Genomic DNA, 11,798 nt, shown 5'->3' with positions numbered 1-11,798 from the left:
ACTCAAAAATAACGTTTGCAATCATGTTGCTCAGTTTGATATAAACGAAGAAACCATTAACATAAAAGACAAACGACTATCTGGGGGTTTCAAACCCTAAAGAAACTCAAGATGTTGTCACTTTGCAGCACCTAGAAGATTATGTGTACAACAAACAGCACACCGATAATATAGAGACTAATTATAAGCAAGACATCGCTAATCTTCAAACTCACATAACTGATGTGGTAGTCAATAATCTTGATGAACTTAAAAATAACGTTACCAATCACGTTGAGCACTTTGATATAAACGAAGATACTATCAACATAAAAGGCAAACGTTTATCTGATGTTTCAAACCCCAAAGAAGTTCAAGATGTCGTCACTTTAGAGCATCTAGAAAATTATGCATGTGGCAAACAAGATATTGATAAAATAAAGGTCTACCATAAGCAAGACATGGCTAATCTTAAAAATTTCATAACTGATGTAGTAATCTATGATATCAACGAACTTAAAAATAACGTTAGCAATCACTTTGTTCATTTTCATATTAACGAAGAGACTATTGATATAAATGACAAACAACTATCTGGTGTTTCAAACCCCAAAGAAGCTCAAGATGTTGTCACTCTGCACCACCTGGAAGATTATGCGTACAACAAACAGCACACCGATAACAAAGAGGTTACCTATAAGCAAGACATCGCTACACTCAAAGCTAGCATGACTAAAACGCTTAATTTGTTAACCGAAAAGAACATAGAATGGATCCAAAAATCCATCGTTGAAACAAAATATAATATATTAAGCATTGTAAATGAACGCGTTCTATCTATAGTACAGGCTTTAAAAATAAGCTGCTTGTTCATTTCCTTCTACAAATAACAAGCATACCATCAATGTACGATAATCCCTTTTATCGTCTCAATAATGGACATCTTACATACACGTTACCACACTCGGGAAGACTTTAAGTATTGTCTATTGTTCCTGCAGCTAACAAGATTCAGTGTAAACATAATGAAAATATTATAACGATCGGAGAAGGAACTATAATTACTGTTCACGCAAAAGACAAACTGCAATTTAAATTGGTTGGAGACGATGGTAAGCATTCAACGACTACTTTACCTTTACATATTGTGTTTGACTACACAACAAACCTGGATTTCTCTATGATAGAATAAAAAGCGTTGAAAAACGTATTACAATACCATTATGGGTTTGTCTGCTCATAGATACAGAACAAAAGCTAAAGATCTACAGAACTTCTTTGAAAAAACATGAATTGTTCAACGAATACTTGTCCGAAGAACACTCGTTTGAAAAACAGGAGCCCTTCGAAGAACTTCCGTTTGAAAAACAGCACCCGTTCGACAAACACCCGTTTGAAAAACAGCACCCGTTCAACGAACACCCGTTTGAAAAACAGCATCCGTTCGAGAAACCAAGTACAATCTGACATAAAGAAAGACATATATGACAATCAATATCTTGCGCAAGCTATTAAAAATGTAAAAAATAAAATTGATGCGCTTAAATCAGGAGAGCTTTTACAAGAAAATCATCTTGAAAAAACATTTAGTCCTATATCCAAACCCTTAAAATCTCTACTGGCTACCGTCTCAGAAAAATCTAATTCATTCAACTCTCCTACAGCACCTCCTATCAAACAAGAAGAAACAGAAGAAACAAGAGAAAACGAAGAAAGAACTCTTCTAGAACAACCCTATGCAGAAGTTCCATTCATTTTTAAAGCACAGAAGCCAATAATAGGGAATATTGCTTCTTCTTACTTGGATTTATTTACACAACCACACAGTGTACGCAAAGTATTAGATCGAGTTTATGGGGTACGAAAAGAAGAAGCTAGATGGTTTCTTGGTGATACAGAAATACGTTTCCACGGTAACGACATAGTCATAAATAACAAAAGCTATAAAGGCACACGAGGTCTTTATGAATTAATTTTTAAATCCTTCCCCAATAATAGTATATACACAAAGAGATCTTTCAAATTATGTAAAAATATTAGAATCTACAAACGCGCACAGAGTTCAGCATCGATCGGATAAACAGTTAATGTCTAATCGAGGGTATAAATATACAAACATTATTAAACCACTCTTCTCTACAGAAAGTTCGCCATGTAGAAAAAGAAAGCGAACAGGCATGGGTTTGAAGTGGAAATATAATCATCAACAACCTATTGTTGACTATGTACACTGGGATGATCCTAATGAGCTTGTACAACGTCTACAGCTGTTAATGGCTTCTAAATCAGCAGGTCATACTGCACAAGAAAACGAAATTTTATCTATTATTGAAGAACTTCGAGAAGCTCGAATTATTGCATAAATAACCAGTCTTCGTTTTACACCACATCAGAATGAGTGTTGACATCAGAGCTAATATTGCTAGAGAGTTACACCGCCCCGCTCGCAGATGTTACATGCGGCGGAGGGTTATTACTAAAGGATTAGATGATCTACACCAAATGGATTTAGTAGAAATGATGCCCTATTCTCGAGAAAATAATGGTTTTAAGTATATGCTAACCGTTATAGATGTTTATTCTAAATATGCTTGGGCACAACCTTTAAAAAGTAAGAGTGGAAAAGAAGTTGCTGCAGTGCTGCGTAAGATATACAAAAAGAGCAAACGATTTCCTAAACATATTCAAACAGACAGAGGAAAAGAGTTCTACAATGCTGAGTTCAAACGATGGACCACATCACACAACATTAATCATTACTCAACGTACAGCAATATGAAAGCTTGTGTTGTAGAACGTTTCAACCGAACACTTCGTGAACGTATGTGGAGAATGTTTACTAAACAAGGAACTCATTCATGGATACATAGGTTACAAAAGCTTATCCATGATTATAATCACACCTATCAACGTACTATTAAAATGAAACCTTGTGATGTAAAAGACAATCGACTGCTTGCAACAGTGTATAACGCAATTAAAACAGTAGATACTAGAAAGAGAAAATTTCAAGTAGGTGATATTGTTCGCATCAGCAAGCAAAAACATCAATTTGAAAAAGGGTATACACCTAACTGGACTACTGAGCTCTTCACTATTTATAAGGTGCAACCTACTAACCCTGTAACATACCTCTTAAAAGATTATCAACAACATCTAATAGCTGGTGCTTTCTACACAGAATTGCAAAATACATCTACCTAGTAGAACGCGTACTTCGAAGGAAAGGAAATAAAGTGCTTGTAAAATGGTTAGGGTATGATGATTCTCATAATTCTTGGATTAAAGAAACTAATGTATTGTAAGGAATAGATTGTAATAAAGAAATATAAAAGATGTGCTTTTTTTGTTTCCCTTTTTCCTTCCTTCTGCTCTTAGTAATAATGAAAGGATACAGATAATGTTTTAAGAAATAAAAAAGATATAAAAATAATTATATATTTACAAAAAATAGTGCACAAAATACAATACAAAACAATATTTAAAAATATTTATGCATTTACAATTTTTACAAGTATAAAATTCTCCGTTGTTACTTCCTTCCAAATTGGGTGCTTTGCAACACCCTTGCTCCTCAAGCCCCCTTTGAGCAACTGAATCAAAACTGAAATTTTTTTCATCTCTCTGATGAATGTCTTTTCATCATTATCATCATCATCACTATCTTCTTCATCATATAGGTCTTCTTCTTCCTTAAAGAGGAAAAGATTTTTTCTACCGTTCCTCTTCTTATTAATATCACCACTTCCTCAATCCATTTTACAATTGAACTATTGTGCAGCTCCTCCTCCTCCTCCTCCTGCTGTAAACTGCAGTCCATCTCCTCCTCTTCCTTCTCCTGATGCTGCTGCTGCTGCTGAAGTTGAATACTACGAAGTGGTGGTGTGGTCCGCAACTCCTGCTGTCGCAGGCTGTCGTTACAGCTCAAGTCCAACAGCATCTCCGCCTCCTGGTAATGTTGCTGCCGCTGCTGAAGGCGACCACAGCTCAAGCCCAGTAGTGTTTGGACTTGAGGAAAGCTCTGCATCTGTGGTGGTGTAGGCAACATCTCCTCCTTCTCCTCCTCCCACTGCTGTTGTTGATGCGGCTGCTGCTGAGGTTGAACTCTACTACGAAGTGCTGGTGTGGTCTGCAACTTCTGCTGTCGCGGGCTACCGTTACAGCTCAAGTCCAACGACATCTCCTCCTCCTGGTAATGTTGCTGTTGCTGTCGCTGCTGAAGGCTACCACAGCTCAAGTCCAATAGTGTTTGGACTTGAGGAAAGCTCTGCATCGGTGGTGGTGTAGGCAACATCTCCTCCTCCTCCTCCTGCTGTTGATGCTGCTGCTGCTGAAGGCTAAACCTCAAGTCCAGAGGTTTATAGCATCGCGGCAACGTCTGCTTCACTCGTACCATATTGCTGTTGAAAAGTATTCCCTTCAATAACTGAGACGAATCTCTGATAAAGTCTACAAAACCCTCCAGCATATATACTCAATCTCTTACCCCTACTCTTAGGCACTACACGCTTATTTACTAGCAGGGGAGCGCACGTGATGAAACTGTAGGTGGTTAGGCTAGGGGAGAGAGCGCTCCCCCTGAAAGCGTACGTGCAAGCCAACAACGCTCCTAATTTTATAACACCTACTTTTTTCTTAAGCACTCCTGCTCCACCCGCATGCATTTAAAAATAAGAGATAACGATGTTGACTCAGCAGGAGAGCACACGTGCACACATTTTGTTTAAAAATAACAAGGAGGAAAATGCTGACTCGGCAGGAGGGTGCACCTGCGAAGGGAACAATGCTGACTCAGCGGGAGAGCGGACCTGCATGCTTGTTTAAAAATAAGAGATAAGGAGGGCTGACTTAGCGGGAGAGCGCACCTGCCACACACAAAAGAACAGAGGAAGGGGGAAACGAGGCTAACACAGCGGGGGAGCGAGGAGGGAACGATGTTGGCTCAGCGGGAGGGGAGCACATCTGCACGCCATACTGACTCAGCGGGAAGAGAGCGCACCTGCCACACACAGCCGCACAAAGGGAAACGCGGTTAAGGCTCACTCAGCGGGGGAGCGAGGGGGGAACGATGCTGACTCAGCGGGAGGGGAGCGCACCTGCCACACACACACACACACACACACACACACACACAGCTACACAAAGGGGAAACGTAACCCCGCCAAGGGGGTGGAGGCCACACCCCGCCCCCACCACCCTGCACGCGCGCGCGCGCACGCACGCTCACCTCTCCCACAGAGACAGACCAACACACCCACCTTCCCCCCAGCACTACCCACCCCCACCAATCAGAGCAAAGCCCCGCCCCATCCACCCACCAATCAGAGCACAGGCCACGCCCCCACCCCATCAGAGCACAGACCACGCCCCCGCCCACCCCACCCCAAAGTGGCTCAGAACCGGCGTCACACCACTACTCGGATTATTAGCAATGATATACATTTCAATATTATTAATTTATCAAGTTAAATTACCACACACTTTAATTCCGAATTAAAAACGACATCCCGTCATTAAATGATTCCCGACAAAGTCAACACCTTAGCACTTAAATTTTATTATTACGCACTGCTCACTAAAATTTCCAATATCTCATGAATTATTATTATTATTATTATTAATATCACTTCTCACAAATTTAACTTCACTTTGAAAATATGAACACACTAATCAACAACAAAACCCAACTGGCATGACAAGGCTGGACTTTCCTTCAATGTCATTACATAACTCGTCAAAATGACAAACAGAAAAGCACATACCGGGTCTATTTGACTATGGTAACAAAATCAAATGTAAAAAATTATTCTTGACTACAAAGAAAATATGAATGCATGCATGACTTAACGTACTACCCTATATCTACAAAATTTACATCTACAACAAACTGAATACATAAAAAGACCCGATTATTTACATTGTTATTACTTAATACTGTCCGTGCTACAAATTCAGGATGGGGTCGTTAATCGACTCATCTTGTTACAGAAGGTAACCAAGTCTAATCAAATTATTCCCATTTTTCCAATCACGCTAAAATTTCCCAAATATTATCTACATTTTAGTACTCATCTTAGTTATTGGTAATCCATTGCAGCTTGGCAGATGAGAGGCTCCTTTCGGCCCCTATCCGCCGTACTGCTCGTTCATCCTTGATGGCGTAGTTCCACAAATGATTTTCTAGCACATTACCATTTTTACACTAATACCTTAACTATCACAATACTTCACCATTGACAATGTTAACACTGAACAATTTTTTTTATAAAACAAATTAATACCCTAGACCCAAAATTTAATATTTTACACTGTTTTAAGCTTCGTCCAATTACCGCACAATGGACATGGACACGTACGGCGGTGTGTCGAATTTTACGCCCGTCGCGATTTATGTCGTCCGACGCGATGCGCCTGTTTCATACGGCCCTCTTGAAGTGTTCATGATAGCGGTTCGATCCTCCTAAGTACAGGCTATTATTCCCTCAAAGTACTGTTCGTCACACAGTATGTTATTTACGTACTTATTGCGGTGGAATTTATATTACTCACTCTTACAATGCAATTAATTTACTTCACTATGATATTTATAACTGGCAAACACTGTCCTTATGTTAACTACTTCCAGTTCATGTTGCTTGAGCGCGATCACATTTTGTAAGTACTGGCGGATGCTCGCGCCATTAAATGTTGAGTTACTGTACGCCCGACGGATTTGAAGTCAGCTGCGAACGACGGTTCAGCTCCAGAGATTCATTTCAAGTGTGGTGGCGAGTATCCCTTGCGCCTAAATATATGGATGAAGCTTTCCCTCGCGGATTCATTGACGTCATACCCATGAGGGAGGGGGTGGATTTTTAATATCGGCACTTGCACTCCGAATTAGACGTTAAAATTTATGTCAAATTAATCCACTCCTCTAGCTTATTTGCTGGATTAAATATGAACTCCTGACGATCATAGATTTAGGAGATACGGGTGGATTTAGCTCCTCACATTTCGCGCCTTTGGAAGCGTCCCTTACAACGTGGTTTTCGTCCAGCCAATGACATTCAAGCTGTCTGGTTTCCAAGAAATCCAGCCTTCAATTTATTTAATTTGCCAATAATTGATTATTTTTCCATGCGTGACATCTAATAAATTCATTACATTGCTCCGTGTACTCACAATAATTTATTACTGATTACTTTCGAAGTTACGAGAATATCTCATCCATCATTCCTCAAGATGGTATCCCTGAGTCTTCCATGAACTTTTAGCGATTGGCCTGCAAGTGGTCACGTGATTTAAGTTTTCACCTGCCCGAACCTAGGCTAGCGAATGTTCTCGCAACCACTGTACTTTTCCATTCAACCTTTCCTGGAATTCATGACGTCGCGGAAGTTTCCGTCCGCCCAAAATATCCCAGCGCACTACTCATGTTGCAAGCTTCCTTTGTGTCAAACTACCCCCTTCCCTTTCTGACCATGGCTTAATTTTGGACTTTTATTTTTCCTGGTCGCCAAGTAATGGGCTCCCCTGCTGTGAAGCAGCTAAATGTTGTTGTGTCGAGCTAATCCATCAGGCTCCAGTCTGTCGTGTTCCTTAGCTCATATTTCAACACTACACAGATGAAACATTTTCAACTTCACTTCTGTATTTCAATAAATGTACTATTTCCCTTCATAAATCAAATCATGATTGACTTTGGGCCTAAGTCACTCGGGTTCAATACATACATACATACATACATACATACATACATACATACATACATACATACATACATACATACATACATTATCATTATAGCCTGTTATGCATTTCAGCGTTCAGTCTGCAAGCCTCTGTGAATTTACTAAACGTCGCCACAATCCTCGATTTGCAACTAGTGCTGTGGCCTCATTTAGTTCTATACCTCTTATCTTTAAATCGTTAGAAACTGGGTGTAAGCATCGTCGCCTTGGGCTCCCTCTAATTCTCTTACCCTCCGTAACAGAGTCCATTATTCTCCTAGGTAACCTATCCTCCTCCATTCGCCTCATGTGACCCCACCACCTAAGTTGGTTTATGCGTACAGCTTCATCCATCGAGTTCATTCCTAAATTAGCCTTTATCTTCTCATTCTGAGTACACTCCTGCCATTGTTCCCACCTGTTTGTACCAGCAATCATTCTCGCTACTTCCATGTCTGTTAGTTCTAACTTATGAATAAGATATCCTGAGTCCACCTAGCTTTCACTCCCGTAAAGCAAAGTTGGTCTGAAAACAGACCGATGTAAAGATAGTTTCGTCTGGGAGCTGACTTCCATCTTACAGAATACTGTTGATCGCAACTGCAAGCTCACTGCATTAGCTTTACGACACCTTGATTCAGTCTACCTTACTATATTACCATCCTGGGAAACACACAACCTAAATACTTGAAATTATCGAACTGTTCTAGCTTTGTATCACCAATCTGACATTAAATTCTGTTGAATTTCTTACCTACTGACATCAATTTAGTCTTCGAGAGGCTAATTTTCATACCATACTCATTGCAGCTATTTTCAATTTCCAAAATATTAGACTGCAGGCTTTCGGCACAATCTGCCATTAAGACCAAGTTGTCAGCATAGGCCAGACTGCTTACTACATTTCCACCTAAGTGAATCCTTCCCTGCCATTTTATACCTTTCAGAAGATGATCCATGTAAACTATGAACAGCAAAGGTGAAAGATTACAGCCTTGCCTAACCCCTGTAAGTACCCTGAACCAAAAACTCATTCTACCATCAATTCTCACTGAAGCCCAATTGTCAACATAAATGCATTTTATTGATTTTAATAATCTATCTTTAATTCCATAGTCCCGCAGTATAGCGAACATCTTTTCCCTCGGTACCCTGTCATATGCTTTCTCCAGATCTACGAAACATAAACACAACTGGCTATTCCTCTCGTAGCATTTTTCAATTACCTGGCGCATACTGAAAATCTAATCCTGACAGCCTCTCTGTGGTCTGAAACCCCACTGGTTTTCATCCAACTTCCTCTCAACGACTGATCGCACCCTCCCTTCCAAGACGCCAGTGAATACTTTGTCTGGTATACTAATCAAGGAGATACCTCGATAGTTGTTGCAATCCTTCCTGTTCCCTTGTTTACAGATAGGTGCAATTACTGCTTTTGTCCAATCTGAAGGTACCTTACCAACACTCCATGATAATTTTACTACTCTATGAAGCTATTTCATCCCTGCCTTCCCACTATACTTCACTATTTCAGGTCTAATTTCATCTATCCCTGCTGCTTTATGACAATGGAATTTATTTACCATCCTTTTCACTTCCTCAAGCGTAATTTCACCAACATCATTTTCCTCCTCCCCATAAGCTTGGCTGTTCGCAACACCACCAGGAAGATTTCCTTTTACATTGAGAAGATGTTAAAAATATTCCCTCCACCTCTCCAGTGATTCCCTGAGATCTATTATGAGTTCACCTGAATTACTCAAAACACTGTTCATTTCCTTTTTCCCTCCCTTCCTAAGATTCTTTATTACTGTCCAGAAAGGTTTTCCTGCTGCTTCACCTAGCCTTTCCAGGTCATTACCAGTCTTCCCATGACTTCTTTTTGGATTCAACAACTATTTGTTTCGCTCTGTTTCTTTCATCTATGTACAAATCCCTGTCTGCCTCTGCCCTTGTTTGGAGCCATTTCTGATAAGCCTCCTTTTTACATTTACAGCTGCTCTCACTTCATCATTCCACCAAGATGTTCGCCTTTTCCCATCTTTACAAACAGTTGTTCCTAGGCATTCCCTTGCTGTTTCTACTACAGCATCCCTGTATGCCACCCATTCACTTTCTATATCCTGAACCTGCTTACTGTCCACTTTTCAAAATTTCTCACTAATCATATCCATGTATTTCTGTCTAATTTCCTCATCCTGGAGATTTTCTACCCTTATTCGTTTGCAGACAGATTTCACTTTCTCTACCCTAGGCCTAGAGATACTTAGTTCACTACAGATCAGGTAGTGGTCTGTATCATCGAAAAATCCCCGGAAAATTCATACATTCCTAACAGATTTCCTGAATTTGAAGTCGGTTAAGATATAGTCTATTATGGATCTGGTACCCCTAGCCTCCCATGTGTAGCGGTGAATAGCCTTATGCTTGAAGAATGTATTCGTAACTGCTGAACCCATACTAGCACAGAAGTCCAGCAAACACTTCCCATTCCCATTTGCTTCTTCCCCACATTTACCAATCACCCTTTTATATCCTTCAGTTCTATTCCCAACTCTGGCATTGAAATCGCCCATTAGCACTATTCTATCCTTGCTGTTGACCCTGACCATGATGTCACTCAATGCTTCATAAAACTTGTCAACATCCTCATCTGCACCCTCACATGGTGAATACACGGAGACAATTCTAGTCCTATAATTTTTTAGTTCCTTAATTGTGAATTCTATCTCATTGATAGAGGTCCATTATATCCGGGGTGGTTAAAATGGGTGTGTCAGTAGTATTATTATTATCTATCACCTTCAATCATGGGAATCAAGGACGAGGCCATTTACATTATGCTTAACATAATAAGGAAGTAACATATTTTGTTCATTAAACCATAAAATAATGTGTCTAATTAAGTGCAACTAGGAATTAAAAAACTGCACCTAAGCTACAAATGGACCAATTACTACCGTTATGTACTGCTATGCAGAGAAATGAAACAAGGGAATATTATAACTGTTTCCCTATGATATTAGTTATTTCCAAAAAGTGCCTGTGCTTACAAGTTGTTCTAGTTAATGAAAAGAAAAAATAAATAAATAAAATAAATACGGGGTAGGAGGAGCACTGGGTAGATTGGAACCACCTCAATTTATACCCTATTGCCTATACTGTATACAGCACCTCTACCAACTAAGCTATTACATCTTACTGTCATAATAAGTAGCATGACTTCCACTTAGCGATGATGTATGTTATTGGCGGGTTTATCAGAAAAGTAGCGCCTTCTTTACCTTTTACAAACAATTTCCTGTGCTATTTGTTGTTTAAGTGTTGTGTGTCAATCTAGAAATCGGATCTGCCATGCTTACAAGCCAGATAATATGTATGCTTCCATTTTATAGCCAGGTTTATCTTGGTTTGTGGGTCCCTGATGTGATGGATTCTTCTACCTTAGCTAGCAGCCAAATTTTGTACGGTTGAGTGTAAAGTTGGGAGTTTAATTAATATTTTCTTTTTTTATGTAGTACGGTAAATCTGTTTAAGCAGAATAGTGGCGTGTTTGAATAATATATTTAATAACATAACTGGAGTATGATGACGAGTGGAAGAGTTTCATAACAACAGTCTTATTTCACCCAAGTCCTTATCATCCTCCTCCTCCTTTCCCCTTATCCAGCTCCTGCTGGGTCGGAGCATTTATGGCACTTCTGCACCATCCTCTCTCTTTTCACTATTCCTCTTCCATAAGTTTGTCCCAGTCAAGGTTTCTTCTTTTTGCACTCCTCTCTATTTAATCGATCCACCTTGTTCTAGGTCTCCCCCTCACTCTCTTTCCTTTGAACTTCTTCTCCATCATCTGTTTTGGTATTCTTTTCTCCTGCATCCTCTTTACATGTCCAAAACCATCTTAGTTTACTCCTGAAAATTCTCTCATTTAGGTTTTCCATTCCAACCTCCTTTCACATATCTTTGTTTCCCAATTTATCTTTTCTTGAATTTTCTATACTATCATACTTCTCAGGTATTGCATTTGGGTGCATAATACATGTTGTACACTATATTTTTACACTTCCTGGATACTGCCTCATTCCAGAAAAGGTTTCTTAAATCTCG

At 39.6% G+C, this 11,798-nt stretch overlaps 1 protein-coding gene across 3 annotated transcripts in view; it reads right to left on the bottom strand.

The window, feature by feature from the left end:
- Positions 1-3,461: 3,461 nt before the first annotated feature.
- LOC136862098 (torsin-1B) overlaps positions 3,462-11,798 on the bottom strand; it is a 223,522-nt gene continuing 215,185 nt past the window's right edge. The window contains exon 6 of one of the 3 annotated variants that reach the window (XM_068225566.1): positions 3,462-4,379. In XM_068225566.1, the coding sequence (XP_068081667.1) occupies positions 3,596-4,379 (784 nt within the window). In that variant the 3' untranslated portion in view covers positions 3,462-3,595. The remainder of the gene's footprint in view (positions 4,380-11,798) is intronic. The other 2 variants (XM_067138862.2, XM_068225565.1) reach the window with 2 other exon arrangements.

This window comes from Anabrus simplex, chromosome 1 (assembly GCF_040414725.1).
Source record: "Anabrus simplex isolate iqAnaSimp1 chromosome 1, ASM4041472v1, whole genome shotgun sequence".
Lineage (NCBI taxonomy): Eukaryota > Metazoa > Arthropoda > Insecta > Orthoptera > Tettigoniidae > Anabrus > Anabrus simplex.
Note: the sequence above shows the minus strand (reverse complement) of the source record. Positions and strands in the feature narration are given on the sequence as shown.